We start from the raw sequence: 27154 nt of genomic DNA on the forward strand, positions 1-27154 counted from the left end.
CAGAGCTGCGATGTTTGGTCTGAAGCATGTCACAGACATGTCTTTAAGACACCTGGGAACTATTTTAATTTGTGGAAAAGGGGGTAGAATATGTCTCCTTTAAAGCCGGACCAAAAGCCGGTGGGTAGGCTTTTAAAGGTGGCGTTTACTATGACTGAAAGTCAGTGTTTACCGCCACTACGAAAGCTACAGAAACCACGTTATCATAAAGTTCCACCGGAGCAGCTTCGACTACGAATCATGGCTAAGAATGTGAAGTCAGGGAAAAGGTGGATACAAAGAAAACAACTGATGGAGGTAGTATGAATACAACCCGTATTCTGTCAATCCATGTACAGTACCAACGAGGCTGGGGCCTCATTTATCATTGTGGATACACGTTTTTTTACACGCTCTTTCCCCCGTTTTGTGCGTACGCACTTTTCTCCGCCTAATTTGGGATCTATCAAACCAAAACCTGTCGGGAGAAAGTGCCGAAATTTACGACGAGTCTGACCATGGCGTACCGGCATTTACACGCTTTTTGAAGAACAAGAGGAATTGGCGACGCCGCTGCAGAGTCAGAGAACTGCAGTATGAGAGGGAGAGAGGAGCGCGGACACTGTTTGAAGTAGCAAGTGGTGGTGATGATGACCACCCCCAGCACCCCCACCACCACCACCACCACCACCGCACACGTGTTGACGTCGGCACTTTACATGAAAAGCACAGCGACTCTGATTTTTTCCCCTGTGCATTTACACTAGTTTGCTCCTAAATACTGGCTTTATAAAACGAATTTCGTTTTCTTTTGATATCATATTGATATTTTCCCCTTGCATGTAGGCTACACCTCTTCCACAACCAGTCTGTCCAGTCTGGAAAATAATTTCTGCGACTGGACACACACAAGCAAGCAGCAAGCACAATAATGTCGGCGCAAATCAAAGCAAATGAGAAAATATGATCGATATTTTTTGTGTGAATAATATTTATTGTATTTAACAAAAATGGGTGCTGCCCAACATCATTTTAGGAAAAGTCACAGACTGGTGGACTTCAATGTTTTTTTTTTTTTTTTTTTTTAATATATAGCTATGCACAAATGAAAATCAAAGTCTTCCAGTGAACGGAAGTTGGGGGTTAGTGGAAAGGGGTGCAAAGTAACTGGCAGTGGAAACCCTGCTTTAAATTATTATGACATAATCTAAAATAAGGGGCAGAATAAATATGATTCTTCTTCTTTCTGTTCTGTTTCATTTAGATTTGGGAGTTTTTTGTATTTATTGAAGCCTTTCAATGCAAGATGATGTTTCTGACTGATATTGCCGTGTTACCGTGTATCTCGCTTTCAGAGAAATTCCGCTTCTTTCTCCGCTCTCCGTCCGTCTGTTGTCTTCACCGTCTTCCACTGACGTCATTCCACACATTTCCAGAGTGCACATGGCTACTTAATATGCACGTAACTGATTTGCATTGACCACATATGGTTGTGTGGGGCTGTTTAGGGGGCTGGGTATGAGGCGTGTTCTCATCCACGCTTTTCTCAGGTCCGGTGTGATCTATCAAGGGAAATACCGTGCAGCCGTGTGTACGCGGAGTTTGATAGATCTGAAAAGAGTGTATATTTTTTGGTCGTACGCACATTTTGCCTTTCCGTCGTACTGAAAATTTAAGAGGACTTTTACACGCTCTTTGATAAATGAGGCCCCTGGTGTGTTTGAGCAAGTCTACTGTTACGCCGCCTATGGTAACGAACCCCATATTCAAACCACCTATGATGATATGCAGACAATTTAATGTACCTTTTTGGTCATAAATCAAGCTTTTTCAAAACTCACAATTTTTACACATCACGTTTCACTCCTGATGATGTGGGTTTGCATTGCGGGCTGCGTCCTGTTGTGGGCTCGTCAGGCGAAGGCGGGGGTGAGCGAGCAGTTCGGTGTTTGGCTCTGCTTTCATTTCTAAAAGTCACCGCATGCCTCTGGGCCACAGTTTAAAAACACAGAGGCTGTGCAAACACTGCTGTAATGACCACAGTTAACTCTCCAAACTCCACTCTTCCTGCAGTCCTACAGCAGCAGCAGCAGGCCATTTGCATGACTTCAACCCACCCACCATCGCTACCGCCTCAAAACAGGTGCATACACAACTGCGCTGAACGCCCGATGCCTGCATAATCGAGGCCATTATTTCTCACTGCACACTATAATGGCTGTGAAAAACAAGCAACCAAAACATTTAAATGCATGAGAAAGGTGCAGTATATGTGGATTTCTCAGTGCCAGCTCAGATTTGTCAAAAGAAAATCTTCTAAATAAAATCACCGTGGGGTGTTAGAGGAAAGCACAATCCAATGTGACTGTTTTACCACACGGCTGATTAAACTGGGGGCCACCTTAACCTGACAAGCAGCCTGTGTTTCTACTAAAACAACAGCAAATCTGATCTATGCAACTAGACTATTCATCAGTAACAACGGAAACGGAGGCTCGCTGCGCCTCAGCCCTGATGAATTATGAAGCAGCCGAGACCTTCCGCTGACCTGTGACTTGTATCCACCGAGCTGCTTGTATACACAACATATTGTGGATAATAAAACCACTGCTAAAGGCCTGACTTAAGCACCGCGTGGCAAAAAGTGCCACTGCAGCAGCCGGGCGTCCGCTTGCTCCAAAGCTTCCTCTGCAACCCTTCATTTAGCTTTCCATTCATATTAAATCAGTCCCAATGTAACACATACACCCAAACAACTGCAGCACTGGACTTCTGCTAGGTTGACCTCAGCTTTGTTCATTCAAGGGAAAAAAAAAAAACAGCACCCAAACCAGAGCACAGTCTCTGCAGTATACACCACTCAGTGATGCACTGCAGGGTGGACACAGGTTTTTAATCTGGTACTGAAATAAAAACTAAAATGTTCCATATTCCTACAGCTTGGTATTTTTATTTATTTATTTCTAAAGAAAAAGTTGTGTTTTTTTGTACCTACAGCCATCAGGTTTTTTAATTCTTCTGCGAATGGTAGATGAGCTGCCAAACAAATTGATTTTCCTTTGGGGATGAATTAAGTCATTTGTATCATATTGGAAGTGCATGGGGCCGCATAATGGTCTCAGTGAGAAGGTTCTGGGTTTGATTCCCAGGCCAGGTCTTTCTTGGTGGAGTTTGCAATGTATGTTCTCTGGGTTCTCTTGCTTACTCCCACAGTCCAAAAGCATGCATGTTTGGCCTGTAGTGTGTGAATGTGAGTGTGTGTGATGATGTTGGTCTATGTGGCCCTGTGATAGACTGGTGACCTGTCCAGGGTTAACCTGCCTTTGCTCTGTCAGATGGGATTGACTCCAGCCCCCGCCATGACCTTGCGTGGATAAGTGGTACTGACGATGGATGGATGGATGGATGGATGGATGGATGGATGGATGGATGGATGGATGGATGGATGGATGGATGGCCAAGTGTAATTCTCTCAGTGGTGGGATTTTTGATATCTGTGATGGGATGTACTGTGCCGAGGCTTCAGAGCGTGTGTCGAGAAATCCAGGAAGTCTTTCATGAAGCGCGTATTGAGGCTTATTGCTTCATTTAGCACAAGTGATGTCACTTTACTTCAGAGTGATTTACAAACATGTATAAAGTGCAATAGATCCCCCCAAAATTTGTGTTACTGTTTTGCCACCATAGTGGAAAAAAATCTTGTTTCTTAATAAAAATGAATAAAGAGATGTTTTTTTGGAATAATTCACCAAAAAATGAAATTCAGTGTTATTCATTATTGACTCACCCTCATGCTGATGAATACTCCGAAGTAGTTTTTTATTCCTCAGAGTGCATCCGGAGACCCGGGAGGGGGGGTTCGTAGTCTAACGAAATTCTTAAGAGATAAATAGCGCCCGACACAAAAAGGTCCATAAAACTACACAAAAACCTTGTAATCTTCCTCCATACAGCTCGTCCGCTGTAATCCAAATGTCCTGAAGGGAATAGTCCAGAGTTTACTCGAAACAACATCATTTAGGACATTTTACAGTCTAAACAGTCCTGTATTGCGCTGATTATGTACACGTGCGCCCCAGGCAAATTCAATACAGGACTGTTGTAAAAATGTCCTACTGTAAATGACGTTTTTTCGGGTAAACTCTGGACTATATCCCTACTGGACACTTGGATTACAGCGGACGAGCAGTGTGGAGGAATATTTCAAGGTTTTTGTTTATGGACCTTTTCATGTCGGGCGCCTTTGACTCTCATATAAGGATTTTGTTGGACTCCTGGGTCTCCAGATGCACTTTGAGGAATAAAAACCTACTCCGGAGTATTCATCAGCATGAGTCAATAATGACTGAATTTCTTCTTTTTTTTTTCTTTTTTTGGTTAACTATTCCTTTACTAGACCTATATTGCCCTTACACATCAATCCGACTGTTAGATAAATGAATGAGTGAACCACACTAAATCAAAGTAAGATGTTTTTACTTCTATTCTTGACGGTGATAATTCCTATTCTGACACTGTTGCACGGCAGCCAAGATGCATCACAAATAGTTAAAATGACAATAAAGGTTTTGACCAGCAGGGGGGTTTATGTGCACATGAAACCTCGAGAATGAACCTTTTTCCAAACCAATTGGATGGAAAGCTTCAAGGCTTCATGAGGCTTCATCTGGCCATCACTATTATACTGAACGTAGTGCTTGTTGTGGTGATTTGGATCATTGGGTTACATAGAAAGTGTTGAAGTCACTGGACTAGCTGTTGCTGTGAGTTTGAGGTCATTTCTCATAGCTAAAGGTGGATCTATTACAGAGGAAGATTTGTTTGACAAAAATCTTTGCAAACCACATGTGTTGTTATGACCATATGGAAAGGTTAAAGTGGCTATTAACACTGTTGTTGTTATATAAGAGCCAGCTGTGTAGATGTGTGGATACAGATGGTTCTTCCTGGAAAGTATTGATGGTGTTGCTACAGTGAAGAGGCGCTCACGCCCTCCAACACACTCACCTCTGCTGAAGGTGGGTGTGGTGAAGAGACTACACAGCTCTGCTCTGGTTTTATCGACCACTTGAGGCTTTACGCTACAGGTCACGTTCACACCTTCACACATATTCATACAGCACTTCTCTACCACACACGCAGACGAGGGTTCAGCTTCTCGTACGCCAACACCAGGAATCAAACCATTGACCCTCTGACCGGTGGATGACCCACTCTGCTGCCTGAACCACAGCCACCCGCTGATTACTGCTGTTAGCCAAGGTCACAGAAACTGTTGCCGCCCAGTCTCCAGCTTCAGTGATGGACGGATGAGCAGAGAGACGTTCAATCATCTGATACACATACAGTGGTTATAGTCCTATCTATTTTTATAATGAAAATAATCATTATAAAACGAAATTCCTTTACTCACCAATAGAAGCTGGCTTTGTAGCAATATTAAAGGGATATTTCAACATTTTGGCAAATTGACATATTGCCATAACCCCTATAGTCTTAGGAGTAGGTTCATTACCTAATCGTCGGTGCATGTTGTTTTTAGATTGGCGGGGCAGAGACGTGAGCTCTGCACTGCCTTTCTGCCTACCTTTCCCTCATCAAACTGATCAAATACACAATCCAACAACTCCAAAACGCTCTCATGGACAAGTTGTGACCTGCACATTCCCCACACATTATGAAATAATAATGGAACGTTACAAGACAGAGTTGTTTTCGTGGCAAACTGCGTAACTGTTACTGTGCATTCAAACCAAAAGCTTCCAAGGCGTCAAAACGCCGGAAGTCAATTCATTTTCAATGAGAGCCCAGCGACACTGAGCGACCAAAGTGTCAACTGGCATCACCAGACGAGAAGTTGAGCCTTGGTTAACTTCAGGGTAATTAGCTATGACGCGGTTCGGCGGCAACCTGTCAGAATAGAGATGTCCTTCGGCTCCCCAATGACCAGTGCGATCAAACTTTGACGTCAGTCACATGACGAGCGACCAAAGCGTCTAAAAATATTTGCCGTTTTGGAGCTATCTTGAAGTGCACCCTCGAGCGTTTTTGATGCTTTGGAAGCTTTTGGTGTGAACGCACAGTCTGAACTACATTCCTGACAGCTGCTGGGCAGAGTGACTTCAAAAGCGCAAGTAGTTCAGAGTATTTGCTTCATGTGTCGTAATGTTACATAATTATACGTTATTATCTCATAGCGTGGTCAATGTGCAGGTCACAACTTGTCTACCAGAGCGTTTTTGAGTTGTTGGATTGTGTAGTATTTAGTTTGATGAGGGAAACGCAAAAGTACTGCACCTCTGGTTGTATTACCTGAGCAGCTCACATCTCTGCCCCCTGATCTAAAAACAGCTTGCTCCGACAATTAAAGGTAATGAAACTACTCCTTAAACTATAGGGATTATGGCAATGGGCCAATTTGCCAAAATGTTGAAGTATCCCTTTAAAAATAGATCTCATTGTTTTCTTTTTTATTAAAAGTGGAGAAGATGCTTCCCTGCAGATCTTGCTGATTTCTGCTTGCCTGATGATAATCACACGCTGGAAGTCTGAACTCTCCACCTTTTCTATTTCCCAGCTATATTACAGGTGACAGAGCTGACATGAAATATAGCGGAATTAATATGGACAAATTAACTGGTTATATAAGATGTAATGCCAGCACTTTATGAGGGAGCTGTTAACGCAAGCACAGAGCAAGTTATTAGAGTTGAAGGGCATGCGGACCACTATATCACTGACACCAATATATCAACCTCTCCCAATAGTTTAAAAATTTACATTGAAATATTACGGCCTGGGAAATGAAGCAAGCTCACAATATGCCCCCCCACCACACCATCCTGTAAGAAATAAATATCTCCCAGACACAAGTTAAAAGCCCCGAGGCTACAAAATCAATATTTCATAGGCAGGAGGTGATAAAGAGTCTTGATCCAGCTCTTCCTGTCTTTGAAGCAGCCAGTAGTCCAGTAGTGAGCAGCAGGATGGCTCCATGCCATCTGATGCCACGGCCAAGTGGATTTGGGCCAGTGCACAAATTTAACAGGTATAGGAAAGAGTTGGTCACACTTCACTCTGCAGCGGGTTGATAATTTTGGAAATAAAAGCCGAGGTCACCATCACAGGTAATGCGTGGAGCTTTCTATTACAGGACAACCCCGCATAGAATCTGAAAATCCAGGGTATAAAAGTATCTTGAGCCGGCCGGGTCATTATATATTACTGCTCAGCCGGGGTTCAGGACTAGTTTAACACAGTCCGAATCAATATTATGAGCAGCAGGATGAGTTAGTTTCACATCCAGAAATATTTCACACCAGAAGACATGTTTTTTTATGTCCTATTTTAGAATGCATTTATTTCTACAAACATAAAATCTACCTGGCCGACTATTCATAGCGGGTTTTATACAAACGGCAGTGTGCCTCCTTTATCTGGTTCTTATCAAGGCTGTTATTAAACCTCCATGTTGAGCTGGATTTATAGTCAATGAAAGGGGCTAGCTGGGGTCGCCCGTGGTGTAGATTTTGATTTACTCTTTAGCCTGGGATTTCACTCGTTGATAACCCCACTGCAGAGCCCGATAAGATGGTAGTGCTCTACATGACCAGCCTGTATTGTGCTTTTAATGCGTTCCCTCCAGTCTCTGTTTACATTTTTTCATTCACTGGTGGGTTACTCATACAGTATGTCAGCGGTGGTGCATATGTCATAACCTTAGAGCCTATTCCAGCTTCATTACGGTGCAGCTTAACCCTCTGGGCTCTGTTGGTCACTAAGTGTCCAGTTTGCTTTCGTTGTTTTGTTTTTTTTCTTTTTTGACCATTTTATCTGTGTTAATGCGTATGGAGTGAAATTTCCCAAGGTTCTGGATTTATTTTTCGACTTATTAAATTTTCAATAATATACTTTACACATCCAATACAACTTGGCTCCACCATGCTACTTGTGGCTAATTGAAACCCATGAAAACTACATTTAAAAAATAATAATAATAAAAATAATTTGTTATTTACAGTATTAAATCATACAATTTAGGTAAAATGCCTTTCATACTAAACTCAAAACTTGAAAATTGAAGATTTTAAAGGGGAACTATATGCAAGCCCAGTCTCTTTTCCTCTGTTTTGCTAACCCTCCCTTTTTGACGAAACTGGTGAGAAAACAATCCATGGAGTGGTGGATAAAGTTATTTATCATACATGACCTATATATTTGTGTAGTCTTATCTGTCATAAACAAGAGATTACGGGTTGCAATTGTGTAGCAGAGCCACAGAGACGAGAGCTGGGACACCGGGGCAGAAGCTCTGATCTTACAAGGTTGGTTTTCAGCCAAGAGACGCTAGGTGGAAGACAGAGAGCCTCCATTCTCCCTGGAACTAGTTACAAGTCATTGATTTAACCAGCACTATTACCCCAAAACCGTCTAAGTAAGGTAAAAAAAAAAGTAGCATAATTGAGCTAAATATCTTGCATTTCTTTTCTTATTTGTACCAGATTGTGTCATTGGTCCATTTCCAATGGAGCAAATGAATGACACAATATTGACATCTTAATGATACAAAAAAACAAAATAAAAACAAAATGGTTATTTTTGACGTTGTTTACCAGCAAGTGCATTGTGCAAACAAAGTGGCTAATTAAAAAAATGAGCTACGAACTCATGTTAGTTAAAAACTTTATGCAGTAAAAGTAGCAAATAACATTAACATTCAGTGCATAATGGTTTTGAACAAAAGCAGAGGAGCAGGAACATGAATTAAGCTTTATTTACCAATAAACATTAAACCCAGCAAAGCTGGGAAGATGTAAACCCACTTCACACTGTCAGCCCTCTCATTCAGACTGAACTGAACAAAGGACCTGTGCCGGCTTAATGTGACTTCTCATTCAGGACATTGTTTCAGTTGGTTTAATGGAGTGTTGTGTGTAACATAACAACTGGATCACTATGTTGAGTAAGGCTGAGCTCTTTATATGATGCCATGATTGAGGATACATTAACTCATATAAAGTGGCCAATAATGTTGTTTACTTCACTGACTGAATCCTGTCGTCACTTAGTGTCATATTCTCTCAGTAGTATTTCTTTTTTGTGTATTTGAGGGGAAAAAAACATCTATTTATCCCTGATTGATACTAAAAGTGTTGAAACAGCTTTTGGATCCTTATGCTAGATGTTGTGAGCCAACACTGCTGCTAGTGCCATCAATGAAGTGTTTTTTTTTTCTTCTTTTTTTTGTCAGATGGATTACCCGCTAAATAAATTTGTCAACAACCCGGGGTCCCTGAAGGTTCCAGGTCCTCACTGTGATCAGACAGTGATAATTTGCTGAATCTATTCATGCACACTCACATTGATACAGCAGCAACTAAAGGATGTGATCTGAAATGATGAAACTTTTACTGCAATCTTAACTAATCTGGGGTTAAAACACTTTTTAAATATTGGTTCAGCACATGCTTACATGGTACAATCAATACAGAGTCTACACAATTCAGTGAGTTGGGATTTACATTTTGCCAAAGGGCCCTTTAATGTTTTAATCTGAAGGAGTTAAAGTGAGGAGTCTTTATTCTTTATTTGGATCCCCTGGGATCAGCATACTACAAATTACAGAAACATGACATATCAGGAAGACGTCTCACCTCTCATCCAAGAGGCTTCATCAGTTCATGTAGCATCTGACCAGGCTGGGACTGGACTGACCAACCATTGGACCAGTCTCACCCTGGTCAGACAAATAACCAAGTCCAGTTGCGTTAGATTTAAATTTCCTTGAGATATAATAAGTATCAGTTATATCAAGTCAAATTAAAAACATTTTTATGACAAAAACAAGACAAATCACAGTCAAGTTACAAACATTTCCATAACAAATTCACTAAAAATCATTTAATATCTCGTTCCCATTAAGTGCAGTTGTTCATTTCATTTACAATATTTTGTTATTAACATAATCTCACAGCAATTTCTTAAAACCTGCCTTGCGGTATACGTTAGTGATTATACCAGGTAACACGTTCCACATCGTGATTGGCCTTATGAAAAGCATCTGTCTGGGATTTTGTTTAGCAATATAACCTCTGGTAGCCTGACTAGAAGTGTAGCTATGTTTATCTCTCAAATTATATAAGAGTATGGACAATTTGGTTGCGTACTGTAACAGATATTTCTAAAGAAACCCATTCAATTGCATGACAACCTCTCTACCACTCTAAGCCATGAGAGACCGTCATGAGGGCTCTCTGTACTCACTCGCCTCATTCACCATCATTCTGTTTAAATACAGTTTTGTTGGATGGAGAAAAACTCAAAACCTAGAACAGACTGCCTGTAGTTAAACCCTGATTTCAAAATGTGATGTTGACCGAAAAATAACCCTGCAGTTGTAGCTCCACTGGCTCAGTTCAGGGTTCTGAAGAGGAACATTTTATAAACAAACCTCAAATCGAGACTAAGACCAGACAGAGCATAAACCAGAGCATAAAAACAAGATAACATTGAATTCATGAATATACTCAAAACGCTAAAACATGGCGATAACAGCTAAATAGACGCTAATTTAAAGGGATAGTTCACCCAAAATTGAAATTTCACTCATTATCTACTCACCCTCATGTGGACTAAGGGCTGGGAGAAGTTTCAGAGTCCTCCGTGGCTTCTCTGAGTTACAGGGGGTCTCGGCGTAGCAGTGCATGTCCATATGACGGTTGCAAATGGATACCAACTGTCTTCGTAACAAAAAGACACACCAAAAAACATCCAAATACCTCCATGCTGCTTGTATGTAATGTCCGTCTTGTATTGAAGCCCCGAAATGCGAAATTGTCCCGAAAAAAATTAAATAAATCTATATTTCAAGCTTGTTTTGTAGCGGAACCTTCTCGAAGCTCCTCTTCCCGGTTCGTCAAATTTGGACGAACTGGGAAGAGGATGGACTTATTTAATTTTTTTCAAGACAATTTCGCATTTCGGGGCTTCAATACAAGACGGACATTACATACGAGCAGCATGGAGGTATTTGGATGTTTTTTGGTGTGTCTTTTTGTTACGAAGACAGTTGGTATCCATTTGCAACCGTTATATTGACATGCACTGCTATGCCGAGACCCCCTGTAACTCAGAGAAGCCACGGAGGACTCTGAAACTTCTCCCAGCCCTTAGTCGACATGAGGGTGAGTAGATAATGAGTGCAATTCCAATTTTGGGGGAACTATCCCTTTAAAAAACAAACCCCACTTGTAAGGTCAAAGGTCTGTGTCACGGGCCGAGCAGCTCTGCTGGAGCTGGAGCAGAGGCCGACTTTGCTCCAGGTGTTTCCTCTGTGGCTGCAACCTGCAAGCTGTCCAGGTATAAACCTCAGCCTCATCTGTATCACATCCTCACATCCTCACCCCGCTGTTATACAAACCAGTATGTTAAATACAGCCAGAGAACAGCTACTCATTCATCATACTGGGTGGGGAAAAAAAAGAATAAAACGCCATCAAGCACACACAGTGATTTGCTCGCCTTTGGCAAAGATGTTACTCCCTAAATACCTCAGCAGAGGTGAGTCAGAATTTAATCAGGTGGTTTTTAGCATAATAATGGGAAATAACAGCCAAACAGAAATGAGCGCTGCGGAAGCCAAAAATGCACTTAAAGGGAACACGGAGGAAAAAAGCGTCCCCCCGTGATGTGACAGTGTGTTGACCTGTTGTACATCTAATAATTCACTGATCCATTTTGCCTGTGGAAAAACTGCAGATGCATTTTCTTTTTTTTCTTTCTCTCTCTTTTTTTTTTTGCAAAGCTTTGTGGGATGTCAGGCTGCTCCACCCCTCCCCCGACTGGCCACGTGGAGGCGCTGCAGACCCGCATTCCTGCGTCCCGCTTTGCTCGCTTGACAGTGCAAGGGGGTAAAAAAAAAAAAAGTAGTGAAGCCGTTACAGGAATAAGGAGGAGGAGGAGGGGGAGGATAGAGGGGGGGACTCTTTTTTTTTTTGAACGCTTTAGCTCGAGATCAGATGCTCCCTGTGCGGGCTGTGGAGGGAGGGAGCAGGCAGCGCCTCTGCAGGGGGATTCAGCGATGAATGGAGCTGAGCGCACAACTTCTCTCCAGTCCTCCTCCGCCTGCTGCTGCTGCTGCCACCACCACCGCTGCTGCTGGAGTTTTCTCTAGGATTTTCTTCTGGTGACAAGACGAGCTGGACTTTACTTCTTCTGCCAACATGTATTCGGCAGCACTGCTACTGATGCTGAGCGTCGGGATCTACGCAGACAGTATGGAAGGACCAACAGGTAAATGATGCAAAAGCAAAAAAAACAGGACAGACATGTGTGGTGGCTCTGTGTGGATTTTTTTTAACGCGCGCAGCTTGTAAAGTTGGCTGTTATGAAGTTGGTTCTCGGGCTTTAAAAGTGTCATTTGCAGGCTGCAGTGTAAACACGCTTTTCCTAACTTATAAAAGTTGCCTCTTGTGTGGATTCAGCTGTGAAATCAGACTCCGCGGCTGTGTCCAGCGGTGCCAACTTTCTCCTCTCTGTCTCTGTGCATGCGGTGGAACCTGCCTCCGTCCTCTGCCTGTCATTTTCAGCATCGTTTTCATTTATTATTTCACGACTCAGAGCTGTGTGGTTAGATTTCTTATTTATTCTTTATTCTCAGGACGTTTCCTTCTCCTGATCAGATGCGCAGAGTTGACACACTGACTGCACAGCTTTGGAAAATGAAAGTGTGAATGCTCACCTCTCCTCTCTGGCTCTCTTATCTCTGTCGAGTGTATTCTGCATCTTGACGTTCACTGTCCTGTTTGCATTGTTCAGGCTGGTGGAGGCGGCAGCAGCCTTGTCACCCTCAGATGAATATGACATCTCAGTGATTTAGTCATCCCTCATTGGATTTTTGACTGCTCATGTAAATGAAATGGACTGCAGATAACTGGCCTGCGTGTTAATAGTATTGATGGAACGTTTTTCTTTTTTTTTTTGAAGCAGGACTGGCTGCTTCACTTTGCAGCAGTGCAAACTTTAAGAGGAGGGAATGAAATCAAGAGGATGTGTGTGTTTGTGCTGCTACAAAACAATACAGTGCAGATGAATTAGTAATGCAAGTGTTAGTGTGCCCCAAATAACAGCACAGGCAGCTGATCCAAATATTCTCTGTGTTTTATAGCCTCTATCAGTCAGAGTTTGACTGACAGTTTAAAAAAGTGTTTCTCAGAAGAGGAGGAAACAGAGACTTTGAGCTGTAATACCTGTAATCCACCGAGTCTATCTGAGATAGCAGCTCCAGTCATCTTCACACCGCCTGCAGCAGGTTTAATATTTGAATGGCTGAAGTAGGTTTTATTTTAAAGATTGATCCTAGTCTTTGGAGGAATGTTGTGGAATATGAATTTGAGGGGGGGGGGGGGGGGGAAAGAAACACGCCTCTGGTGACACCCCTGTCAAGTTTGTCTCAAGGAAAAAGTGCCAGTTGGTTTATTCCAGGAATGTTTTTTTGTGTCTTGTGTGTGTGTGAGAGAAAGAGAGAGCCCCCGATATATAAATACTCTGGCACACGGGTGTGGGTTACACAGCCACCAGCAGCAGTTGTTGGACAGTCGTGCACCGAGCCACTCCCTGCTCTCCAGGATCACACTGGTCCTGTAGGCGAAGGGTTAATGCAGAAGGCCACCTGTCCTAGCAGCTTAGACAGAACAATAGACTCACTCATCAGCATTTGGCTTTAATCCAGTTTATTTGTTGTCAAAATAGACAATGGTTTGAAATAGTTTCAATACTGAAGACAAAGCTGGTCCAAACTACTTACTGTATGTGCTGGGCTGTGTGTTGAACCTCAGTATTTGGTTTTTAGCACAGACCCAAATGTGTTGATTTAATTTCCACATCTTGTTTTGCCAATATTCATAAGTGCAATGCATCATTTTGTCAATATAAGTGGAGTTACAACTGATTGGTATTCAATCAATTACTTTAACACACACCATTATGTTTACATGTCAGAAAAAAAAGCAAAATGCCCAGCAAAACGTTCAAATTCCCTTTAAATGTCTCATTTGGTCAAAGCAACAGGGAGTATTGCTTCAGCAAACTTTCAATCTCTGAGAAATCTGAACTTGTTTTATCTCAATTTCTAAATCTAAAGATATGTGAATTCCATTAAAAGTAAAGCACATCATCCAAATAAACTCCAGAGTGGAGTTAAAGTTGCTTTATTTGGTGTTTTTACGTGATGAAAATGTATGATAAGAGAATAATTTATCAAGGCTAAAGTGCAGCACTCGTTGCCAGCGTTGCGGAGGCTTGCATCATTTGACACATGTCAGTTTTATGCCCATGGCCAATGCTGAACACATCAAAAAACTGGCGGAAGCTGCTGAGGTACAGTAGCTGAAGCAAATGTGATAAAATGCTGCTTTTATGAAACAAATATCCTGCCAGACTTGAACCAGGGGACGTTCCAGTTCACGGTTTATATATATGAACCCCCGAGATCCCCCAGAATGCAGCTTTTTTTTTTTTTTTTTTCAAGGGTTGAGTTCTATGTGTGCAATAGAAGCATGTTGTACCCTGAGGAGCAGATAACCATTGTTGATGCCTGTCAGGATGCTGCCGATCTGCAGGGGTTACACACACGACACAATGTGCTGCGTTTGTTTTGACGTGCATCAAATGTCACCGGCGAGCACTGCAACTGAAGAATCACACCGAGCTTTCAGCACTTGTTGCCACCCGCAAAGCTTCACACGCAGTCTGGTTTTGTACTTTAAAGACTCCGAGGTTTTTTTTTTTTTTGTACACAGCTCTAGCTCGAGGTGAAAATCATCAAAGATTGCGCCTTGCAGTTTGTTGACGTCATGTGTGAAGGATCTGAGGGTGTTGAAGTTAAAACATTTGCCTCGTTTTTTTCTTTTTTTTTCTCTTCTCCCTCGGAGTTGCGTCGTGCAGCTTTTTTAAATCCGAGTGGTGGATGAAAAACAAGAGAGGGATGCAGTGTCACCCTTCGCTTTGCATCTCTGTATTCGAGCAAATGCTCCGGTATCAAAGGAGAAACCTCCTGCCATGCGCCGCCGCTGCTGCACTTTTGGAGGTCTCTCACCTCGGCTCCGTATGGTTTCACCTGCAGAGTGTTTGATTGCTGAGGTGAAACGGGGCGTGTTGTTTAAGTGCACCCGGCCCCTGTTAGTGAGGGCTCCAAGGAGTCGGTGCAAGACGGTAATTTAATCCTGAAATGAAACCCACGTGAATGCAACACACACACATAGCTCCATATGCTCGGAAGGAGGATAGCTTTGAAAGAGCGCTCTGACTGAAACGGGCACCGACATGGGGAAGGTGGGCTTTCATGGGCTGCTGGGACTATGTAGAGAAGGTCCTCGGTGTGCGAGGCGGTTTGTACTTGGCTCAGAGTTAATCCTAGGAAAAATAGCCCCGACACACACATACACACACAGACAGACACAGCTCTCCTGGGGGCAAACGTAGAGGCTTTACATGGAGAAAATGGAGCCACAAAAAAAGAGAAGCAATGATGAAATGTGGTTGTTCTGCAGGAAATAACACAAGGTTCTTTAATAGAACAATGGCGAATTGCATAATGGCGACACGCTGTTCAAGAAAATGACTACACTCTGTAATTATAGTTCATGATAATGAGATGGCAGAAGAACACGGTTGTTTCGACACCCGTTTTTTCTATAAAAGGAGAGAAATCGCGGAAATCTATCAATATAACACGGTTCAGGACGTTTACCAGACAGTTACAAGCCCTTCAGAGCTCAGGGACCGAGTTTTCAGAGGCTACACACTAAACAATCCAGTTTTAATTATCTGTGTGGCTGAAGAAAAATGGATGCAATTAAGCTTGAAATGGATAAAAATGACCAATTTGAAATGATAAAGCACAGCCCACAGTTCACTCCTCACCTTTCCGATTGCCGATTACGTTCTACAAACGAGCCGGTGCAGGCCTGTTTGTCTTTGCTTCAGATTGGACAATTAAACGGTCAAGCGTCAGAGAGCGCTGTGTGGACAAAAGAGGGCCTGACAGAGGGAGCCAATGAGAAAGCACCGGGGTGGCCGTGGTGGAAGTCAATAAGGCTTTTCCTCCCTCTATGTTCCACTTCTTTGATGGCTTGTGAGTCATTTTAATTGCATCTGCTGTTGCCTGTCACTCTGCTCCTCTCGGAGTTTCTTCTGGCAGCGCGGCCGGAGCCCAAACCAGCAAAGGTGTTTGACAGATTTGAAGTTTCCCCTTTTTTTTTTTTAATAATTAAACCGGAGGACTCGTGGAGGCTTGTGGAAGTTCTCTGGCTGGTGAATAGCTTGAGAGACTTGGCAAACTTCAGTGGGTTCTTTTTTATATATGGCTGCAACATGATTACTTCTATTTATCTAAAAATGATTTTCCCCCTTATCATCGAGGGAGGAGTCATGGCTGCTGTTGTGCCACTGAAGTCAATTTTCTCCATGCGAGTGGAGCTGCTGAAACGCTGTGTCGCCTCCAACAGACTTTATTGTATCTCTGCAGGCCCAGTTCCAGCTCCCGCCGCGCCATCTGTCTTTACATCTAGACTGTTTAAGTAGTAATCAGCCGTCAACAGTGCTGGGCAGTAATACATTATGTTGCACTGATGTGAATATTTTTTTTTCTCTGACTACTGGAAGGGATTACAATTTGAGATGTGGTCATTTTTTTGTGCAGTTACTAATCCTGGTGATGGGGTCCTCTTTCTTGCTGTTTAGGGCCACATTAGTGTAGTGATCTGATGGGGCTGCAGTTTAAAAAGCAATCATTTTCAGATGTGTTAACAAACTGTTGCTAAAATATAGCTGCAAACCACATTTGTGTGGCGGCCTGGGAAAACCCGTCGGAAGTCGCGGACGTTCTATTGTGGTACACAGCCAAATAGGTGGAAAAGTACTATTTCCACGATTTTGGTATTTTGTGTGATTCTGGTACTTTGAACTCCCTACTACATTGTGGTGAATAAATATTTTAAGAAAACAAAACGGAAAGTACTTATTTTTACGCACCCTATACAGTCCCTTCTTGTCATAGAGGCACCATTCAAGGACCCTCGGAAAGCAGAAAATCACACGATTCAGATGCAGTTTACAGCTAATCTCTATCATAAACGGTTCAGAAGTTGTTTTGTAAAACACTCGTCTTTAGAGGGTTAAAACAGCAACCTTCTAGTTAAAGCCATTTTTCTCACTTTTCAGATTTTTGGTCATAAAATGCCCATAGCTATTGACCTGAAAGGGCTATCTCAGTTATTCAAACAGTTATGAATGGCTGAAAACTAGTTTATGGAAATATCAAAAAATGAAAATGTCAAAATCCCACCATGTGAAGGGTTTTCCCAGGCCACCACATTTGTTGCCATTAAATCCATCCATCTTCAACCACTTATCTGAGGTCGACTCGCGGGGGTGGCAGATCCACAGGTGTGTCCCAGACTTCCCTTTCCCTGGTTACATCAGCCAGCATGGATCTAGAGGCGTTCCCAGGCCAGGCTGGAGATATAATCTTACCCCCTAGTCCTCCGTCTGCCCCGTGGCCTCCTCCTCCCAGCTAAACGTGCCAGGAAACGCCTCATATGGAGGCGCCCTGGAGGCATCCTCACCAGATGCCCCAACCGCCCCAACAGGCTCCTTTCCACAAGGAATAGAGGGTCTACTCCGAATCTGAAGTTCTCACCTTATCTCTAGGGACACCCCAGCCACCCTTCTGAGAAAACCTATTTCAGCTGCTTGTATCTGCAACCTCGTCCTTTTGGTCATGAAGACCGACTGACCATTAGATCCAGAGCTTTGCCTTTTGGCTCAGCTGTCTTTTCGTCAAAACGGCGCGGTACAGCGATCGCAACGCCGTCATGAAATATCAAAATAAATCCCAATATTAACACATTCAATCAACTTGCCTAATTAAAAAATGAGCTGTGCACAGTCTGTCACCACAAATCCGCCACAGATGAAGCCAACTTAGGCCAATTACACAAGCTATTTTTACATTTCGCTATGTCTTACACAACCGATATTAGGATTAACTGTGGCCAAACTGCAAGAAACTGTTCAGTGGCGGTTCAAACTGATGCATTTGCTCTTTAAATGATGTGATCTTGGTTGGAGTATTAGTTTTCTTGCTTGAATGAAAAACCTTTGATTTTCTTGAAGTCATTTCCTCTGGTAATTATGGAGTCTGAGGCCACACGCTATTCGTCGATGGTGGTAGCAGCAGTCAGACCGTCCTTGGCCATTAAAGCCTCCTGCAATATGTTTATGACATTAATCCACCGGCTCCGCTGCTGCACACACGCTCGTCACCACCGCGCATTGATAATGGAGCTGACAAGCGCTGCCAGAGAAGCTCCTTGGCCTGGACCCACGAGGCGTCGTTCTGCGGAGGGGAAGCGGGGACGGCTCCTGCCTCTCCAGGTGTTAGGAACGTGTTGTTTGTCCCTCATCGACAACGTATCCGTATTGAACAGATGGAGAGGTGCCAGCGCCGCGCCGCCCGTCAAGCTGATCGCTAAACAAGGTTTAGACAACAAAATTAATTTGCTCAACTTTCACACGTCCCGATGCGTCGGCAGGCGGCTGCCCCTGCCTCCCTCTAGATGACTTTAAAGGGATAGTTCACCCAAAATTCAAATTTCACTCATTATCTACTCACCCTCATGTCGACTAAGAGCTGTGAGAATTTTCAGAGTCCTCCGTCCCTTCTCTGAGTTACGGGGGGGTCCGCGCAGCAGTATATATGTCCATATAATGGTTGTCAATGGATACCAACTTTCTTCGTCCAAAAAGACACACCAAAAAACATCCAAATACTCTTGTATTGAAGCCCCGACATGAGAAATTGTTCCGAAAAAAATTTAATAAGTCTATATTTTAAGCTTGTTTGTAGCAGAAGCTCCCAGTGTCTCAGTTCACTGCTCTTCCTGCGTCGACCGGCGGAACAATTTCTCATGTCGGGGCTTCAATACAAGAGGGACATTACAGACGAGCAGTATGGAGGTATTTGGATGTTTTTGGTGTGTCTTTTTGGACGAAGAAAGTTGGTATCCATTGACAACCACTATATGGACAAATACTGCTGCGCGGACCCCCCCCCCCCCGTAACTCAGAGAAGGCACGGAGGACTCTGAAAATTCTCACAGCTCTTAGTCGACATGAGGGTGAGTAGATAATGAGTGAAATTTGAATTTTTGGGTGAACTATCCCTTTAAAAGAAGCTGCAGGGTTTGTGATGCTGCTTCATTCTTCTCCCTGTGACTCATTCCGCTGCTCATACTCGTTCTCAGGTTTATTTCCAACCAGCTATGTAATGATCTGCTGGATGACAGAATTCATGAGATCAGTGAAACAGCTGAAGCGAATAAATTCCAGTAGCGCGGATGCTTTGGCTGATTGAGAATCAGCTGCCGGTGGAATTTGGATGTTGGGATTTTGCAGGTGTGTGCAGTGTGATGGAGTCTGAAAAGACCCCGGCTGCTGAAACAAAAGCAGACTTTTTCACGCATCGGCTTCTTCTTCCCCCTGCACTCCTCAGGCCTCTCACTCCTTCAGTTGAAGAGCTCACCGTCTGCTGGAGATCATGGTCTGAAATTGTCCGCGGTGCACTCCGAGGAGTGTGAAGATGATGCTTGTCACCGAAGTGTCTCTTAATTCCTCAAACAAGCCCCGAAGAAAGGAAATCTCATCAGGTGCCAGGCAGGAACATGTGTCTCGTCAAAATCAGAAGGGATGAACTTTGAACGGTTGCCTTGAAACACTCCAACGGTGTTGTGTAACAGCTGGTGGAGACGTGCCTCGCGTTCCTTTGAGCCTTTTGTTACATTGTATACGCAAATAAACTGGGATGTAAACCTGCTTCACTTTAGAGTCCATTGAACACGAGTAGCACAATGGACTGCTCAAAATATACAGAGATGCTACTCAAAGCTGCAAAAACATTCAGCATGGTGTTAAAGGAATGCTGGGAAGATTAAAACAAAGTGTAAAGATGAGACATCAAAACAACACAAGGAAAATACAACATCAAATATAATACCAAATTAAATATAAATGACCCAACAAAGAAAACAATAATAAAGGCTTTGTTCTGGTGATACATGCCTTATGAGAAATGTACAGTTTTTTCTTGTTTTTCATTTCAGGGCTTTCAAATACAATCAGTAACTCATTTAGACGCACCACAGAGCTGGAGTGTTCACAATTTCGTCTTGCTGTTAATATTAACATAAAACTGTATTAGAACAAGTTTCCCTTTTTAAATCTGAAGAATAATAACTACAGGATCCCGCTGTTTGCATAAATCAAGCCAGTAGCGCTGCATCAATGATCTGCGGTTTCAATATCAGGAATATTGCTGCTCCAACTATTAATCTGGTTATTGTCTTAATGAATAATTGGGTTTAGTCTCCTTGAGCTCAGGTTGACAGCTCCACACTCCAACAAAGTCAACTGATGAAATAAGACAGGGGAAAACATTTTTGAAAAATGAAATTTAATGATTTATTGGTTATCCAAATATTTCTAAAATTAAATCAACTAGCCATTAACAAATTGGCACATCTTGTACCATTAACTTTATTTTTGCATTGATTTGTTCTCCAAAAAAAGAAAAAGAAAAACCCCAGCACCATCACATTAAGTAGTGCTGACTGCAGAGCTTCTCAAAGTGCGGCCCATGGGCCCCCAGGGGTCCAACAAAAAGGCTAATACTTTCTTTTTCCTTTGAACCACTAAGAACATTTGTTGGATGTATTGGAACACCGATCAGGTCTTGGACTTTCACGTCCTTTGTCAGGGGTATAGGAACCAATTTAGAAGCGAGGGCTGGGTATTTAACCTTCAGCACTATTTTGGTGCTGACCAAACACCGTCCCCGTCACAGACAATCAAGATCTGTCAGCTACCGAAAGTTGTGTTTGAATACCTGATTAGATATGTACCTCTCCCTTTGAGACGGTTTCAGAGTTCTTGCACAGCAGTTTTAACTTTTAAAACAAGTTGGCGCTTAGATTTAGAAGGATAGTTTAGACGAGGGATGTCACGATTATACATTTTCAGATTTAGATCAGACAGATAATCACGGTACTACGATTATCACGATTAATATGCTTTAATTAATTTCACAACACTGTGAATGTGTAAAATCAAATATGGTCAAAATATAATTACATTACTCATATGTTTACACAAAATATTTCAAGTATCTATTAATAAAGGAATAATTATTAATCTCCCAGAGGAAATGTTTGAAAGATTCAGGTCATAAATTGTTTTTTTGTTGTTGTTTTTTTAAAATCCAAATGACACCCTAACATTTAAATTCCTACCAAATCAATGTTACGTTAGGTAAATGGACCAGTATCTGTGCATTATCCTTTATTTAGGGTTAGGGTTAACTTAACTAATCATCTTTTTTGGAAAGTAACAGTATTTAGGAATCTTTACGATCAATTAATTGTGGCGTTCAATACCGCAATTAATTGATTGATTGATAGATAGATAGATAGATAGATAGATAGATAGATAGATAGATAGATAGATAGATAGATAGATAGATAGATAGATACTTTATTTATCCAGAAGGAAATTCAGTTTCTCAGCTGCACAATAAACAACATCATTCAACAGCAAGACATAAAATAGTAAAAATGAGTGCCTTGAGAATAGAATAAATACAAAACAATAGATAAATAGCCCATGGTAATTGTGAAATTGTGAAAACAAGTAATCGTGACATCCCTCGTTCAGACAAAGTGAATGTTTTTCTGAATGTGGTCTACATCAGTATATGAAGAGGTTTCTTCCTCATAGTGGTTTGCAGCACTCAGACCTGACCGGTTTGTAGGGAATGGCAGGTGAGACTGATGATGTGTATAGTCGGTTGGTTTAGCGGCGACTGTGTGCTTTTTATTAAGGGACGAGTTGGACACAGAGATGAGATGCGGGAGAGCGTGACTGTTCTGCAGTGACGGCCTGCCTGTCCGTTTAGTCCAGTCCCGCTCTCCGTCAAGATTTTGGGGCGGCTGCTGCCATTTACCTCCCCAGAATTTGTCACCGCCGCTGACAGCCAGCCATGAATAATCTTTATGAATATTCCTCTGCCGCTCCCGCCGCTGCCTAGCTGCTGGGCCGATGATGTGTGTTTTACACTGCACCGCCGAACCAATTGTCCAACCTATTCCTGTGGGGTTGTGAAAAACCTGTGGTCGGGCCTGTCACAGCTGATGACAGGTTGAAGCGAGTCGTGACGCAGGCGGCGGCGGAGAGGAAACTGTTGCTTGGTTATCGCAGACAACCCCCCGGAACAGCAGATTCAGCAGGCGAGGAGGAGGAGAGGGTCAAAGTTCAGACACAGGATGATTTTTTTTGTGGCAGTGCTGTCAGCAAGTGTCACTTTAGATTGAGATGACATCTGGGGGCCAAACTGCAGGAATAGCTTTCCTTCTCGCTTCCTTTCCCTCTGCAGCTTCTGGGGGGAGGAAGAAGAAAAAGAAAAATAACTGTGTGATATCAAAAGCTATTTCTTTTTTAGCTCGGCTCCTCTTTATCTCCCAGAGTTTTTCCCTCTCAGGCTCACATGTTTAGTCCCCCGTGTCATCAGTGTAGAAGACCACAGTGCTGATAAACTCTGAGTTAGATTAACTGCCAAACTACAAACTTCACTCCTTGTTATATCCTTGCCTTCATTTTCACAAGATACTGAAACGAAAAAAAAGAAAGTGGGGGGGGGGGAGGAAAAAGAAAATCACTGATATGGAGCAAGACCCGGGGTGTGAAGGTCCCAGGGTGTAGCTGTAGATATTACGCTTTTAAAAAGTAGACGTTTAGAGTTATCAAACCTGTGGGCCTCCATGCGTTCCCCTTGGTGCACTAGAGATATTAAAAGTTGAAGGGAAACTTGCAAGAAAAAAAAAAGAAAGAAGTGAAATTATTAAATAAATAATCTGACATGTCCCTCAACGGAGTGAACAAGGGCACTGCGGCAGTGGATGTTCACCCCCGTCAAGGTTAGCGGTGACCCTCCTGTGCACAGCAGGGGAGGTTATGCGGCATGAGCAGCAACACCTGTGTGTCTGCTATCACCGCGGGACATCTTCATCACCACCTTCTTCACTTCCTCCTCCTGTAAATCAGTTTGAAATGGTGCAAGGCTGTCTATACCCTAAAGGCGAAGTGCAGTATCTGTAGTATTTTTTTGGACCAATCAAAAGTGTGGCATATTCTCTTCAATCTGGTAGAATTTGATATTGGTACTGCTAAAAATTTCCAGAGTAATTGGGCTGTTTATTTTGCTGTCCATCCAAAAAAAGCACTGTGAAACCAAGGCAAAGTTCAGTACTGTACTCCCTACATTCTATAATTTCTATTATCTGTTGCTAATACCAAGCCAAAGTGCAGTATCTGCACCAAAACCAAGGCAAAAGTGCATTATCTGCCATAAAACTGTCCAGATTGGTCACAAAATATGCCATAAAACGGTCAAAATTGGTCAGAAAGACAAACTACAAAATACATTTTATTCAGTCCACCATTATCTAATCAATTATAGACTTATAGTTATTCATAATTTGATGCTTAAACCTGACAATGAAAAACACAAAAAGCTGTTTTTCTCAGTTTGGCATTTTTACAGATACTGCACTTTGCTTTTGTAGGGCAGCTTCGTGGCTCGATGTTCCCCCTTTTTCTGAATCTCACTTTGTAATGATAAATCTGAAGTGTTGGAGCCCCAGAGTGCAGGCTGACTAGCCACCAATCCGTCCTGAATATGTAGTTAAGAGTGTGTATTATAACCTCCTAGATTGCCTTTTACTGTCAAGCGACAATCCACCGCCCATTCATCCAAAAACTCACATTCAATGATGAAGAAAATGTACAAATAGCCCCTTTAACATGTCATCGCTCTGCCACCACTACTGAACAAAAGTCATTGTGCTCTGGCTTGTGGTTGCTCTTTCTCTGCTTCATAGCGTAACAAAACCCAACTTCCATCACAGGGCGATGATGGGACTCTCAGACGATGAATTAAATTGTGCAACCCTATTCCAGATGTCATTTTGAGCACATAACTCTCAGGCTCAAACGTCCGTGCAGCTGTTGTCCAATCACAATGTGTCACCAGGGGCAGGAGGCAATATTCAGTCATCTGAGCTGGTGTGAGGAGACAAACACAACGTCCCTATACCCACAGCTAATTCAAACAGGATCTGTCACCTGTGCTGTCTAACCAAATTTAAAATCTCACCTGTGATTGAATATGTAACATTTAAAATATTTAAAGGTACAATATGTAGGAATTCCCCCCATCTAGCGGTGCGGTTGCATATCTGAACGTATTCTTGACGTTGCATTCACCTGAAATGGGGCAGACGTCAGACAGACAACAGACGCTGCATGTAACAGGATAAACAAGCGATTGATTTTTGCTAATAAAAAGCCAAATAAGTTACACACTGGGGCTTTAAGAGTTGACATTAAAAGGAATATTTTGACTGGTCGTATCTGGATGATCTCTGATCTCCAAGGTTGAGTGTTAGGGCCACTGATTCAGCCCAGCCAAATGGATCAATGAGGATTTCAAACTCTGTCTTTCTTTTAAACATTTTACACTACTACTGTGTAGTTTCCTCACCTTCAACCCACCTACTTGAAAAGTAGTGTGTGCCTGTCAGATTGTTAGTTTTGGAAAGCTACTGAAATTGTCAGCTGCAACCCCCCCCCCCTGAATTTGGAGGTATGGGGAGGGGGTCTGAGACGCTGCACAGCGATCTAACAAGCACTTTGTTTGAATCATTCTGACAGCTTTACACCAAGCAGTGCTCACTGTCACAGGGAGGAACCGCGTCAATTTGCAGCAGGAAGTGTGGAGGAAGTGGACTTTTCCTGGATAAATAGGTTTCAAAGTGAAATTGCCAAACACTGCTTGTTGTTTGGTGTTTCCTGCGGGGAATCGAACCATTAACCCAGGCAGCGATAACGTCTTGCATCCCCACCTTGGCCCCTCTTGCCTCCCAGCCCATCTGTTCTTCCTCTTCCTCTTGTTGGCATCCACATTTTAACTAGTTCTGTCTCCTCTGTTCTCTTTTCCTCCTTCCACCTTTCCTCTGACTTCCTATGCAAAGGGGGCGCCTTGGCAACGATTCAGACAACGCCGGCACTTTGGCAGTTATGAGAAGCGATAGCACCTGGGCCAGCATATGCTGTGTTCGCCTTCCAAACGCCGTCTGCATCGGCATAGCGAGCGCAAGGGGTTGTGTGGCCTCGGCGGCCTTTGAACTCGGACAGATAAACGTAAAGGATTTACACCGGCGAGCACGGAGCCGACAGATCGCGCTCCGCATGGGAATGAGCTGGAGCATCTTTGCATTCACATAGGAACGCATTAGCCCCCGGCATGGATGATTGGACTCGTATAAAGTCTTCATTGTGTTTTATGAGATGTATTCCTGCCGGCGCCTGAAGTATGACGTTGTTGTTGTTTTTATAAGGCAGCTGTCACAGGAAGTCCTAAATCACTCGGACACAAACGACCAGACAGCATCATCACACACAGATCACTCTTTTTCAACAGTTTCTACCCGGCTACAGTCAGACTTTTAGCAAACACAAAATAACCCGGCCACACATGGCAACACAACACGCACCCACCTCAGTAGCACTTGGCACTTTACACCTATTTATTCTTACATTTATTTACTTATAGACATAGATCACTGGCCTTTTTAGAAATGTTATGTCCATGTCCTTTTTTTTTAATCCCAGGCTTGAGCCTTTTTAAAGTGTTTTTCGTTGTGTCTTGTATGTCCTTGTGTGTTCTTTTTTGTTTCTCCACCTGACCTGGAACATATTCTCTTCAATCTGGTAGAATTTGATATTGGTAGTGCTAAAATTTCCAGAGTAATTGAGCTTTTTATTTTGCTGTCCATCCAAAAAAGCAGTGTGAAACCAAGGCAAAAGCAGTACTGTACTCCCTACATTCTATAATTTCTATAATCTGTAGCTAATACCAAGACAAAGTGCAGTATCTGCACCAAAACCAAGGCAAAAGTGCAGTATCTGCCATAAAACGGTCAAAATTGGTCATAAAGACAAACTACAAAATACATTTAATTCAGTCCACCATTATCTAATCAATTATAGACTTGGTAGTTTGTTTCTCCACCTGACGTGGAACAACCGTACAAAAATTCCTATGTGTGTATGCACAAATGGCAAATAAAGATTTTGACTCTTTGACCCACTGATTCAGTAAGCAAAAGCTGCAAATGTAGGCACGGCATCACAGGTGGAGGTGGAGGAAAACGAGACGGTGGGTGAAGTGAAGGAAGCGGAAGACGAAGAGGAGTGTTTGTGGAGTACACAAGGGGGGGTATGGGGATTATTGATTACATGGGAGGGAGCTGTAGGAAAACAGCATGGAAATCAGCTGGTGGGCGGCTTTCTGTCAACTGTGCAGCATCGCCTTTCATCTTCCCCCTCCACCGTCCGATCTGGCAGGCCGGCCCGGCCCCGGCCCCGAGGTGAAAGTGACTGGATGGGGAGGCGAGGCCGGCGTCACCAGATCGGCAGCCGAACATGTGCGTCCCCGTGCCCTCCTGGCCTAACACCCCTAATCTCAGCATCAATGGAGTCTGAGCAGATGGCGCTGTGGCCGGGGTCACCGGGCCCATACACAATAATAATAGGGCACGAGAGGATGATGAGGGTGGCCTAGACGCTGGGGGAGGAGGAGGAGGAGGAGGGGGTTGTTGGAGAGATGACCTGAGTAGACATTAAAAACAGATCTACTTTGTTTGCCCTTGCATAAGGCAGCGGTTGACATATGTTGTTTGTGAGTTGGTTTAAACACAGACTCCTGTACGCTGACCTAGAAAAGTGATGAGAGCAGCAGAAAGCCCGCCATCAAACGCTGCTGCACTGCTTGATTTATTTATTTATATAGAATCTTTGTTTCTTGTTAGAAGCTCCTTTGTATAATGGAGGGAAAACACGCAGGAGGAGCTGCAGCATGCCACTGAGTTAAATTGACGTGGGTTATTAAAGCGGCCCCCACATTTTGCTAGTTCATCACGTATTAATTATACATTCATTAAGTTTATGCCAATTTTTCCGACGTCACACAGCTCACCTTGTGTAACATTCACAACTTACAAACTGA

The 27154-nt window shown here is 43.0% G+C and overlaps 1 protein-coding gene across 1 annotated transcript in view; it reads left to right on the forward strand.

Moving 5' to 3' along the window:
- Window positions 1–12200: 12200 nt before the first annotated feature.
- Window positions 12201–27154, forward strand: part of ptprua (protein tyrosine phosphatase receptor type Ua) — a gene marked incomplete at both ends in the record, with an annotated part of 281098 nt that continues 266144 nt past the window's right edge. The window contains one exon of the mRNA XM_083981670.1: window positions 12201–12270. Within this exon, the coding sequence (XP_083837796.1) occupies window positions 12201–12270 (70 nt within the window). The remainder of the gene's footprint in view (window positions 12271–27154) is intronic.

This window comes from Trachurus trachurus (assembly GCF_905171665.1).
Source record: "Trachurus trachurus genome assembly, chromosome: 11".
NCBI lineage: Eukaryota > Metazoa > Chordata > Actinopteri > Carangiformes > Carangidae > Trachurus > Trachurus trachurus.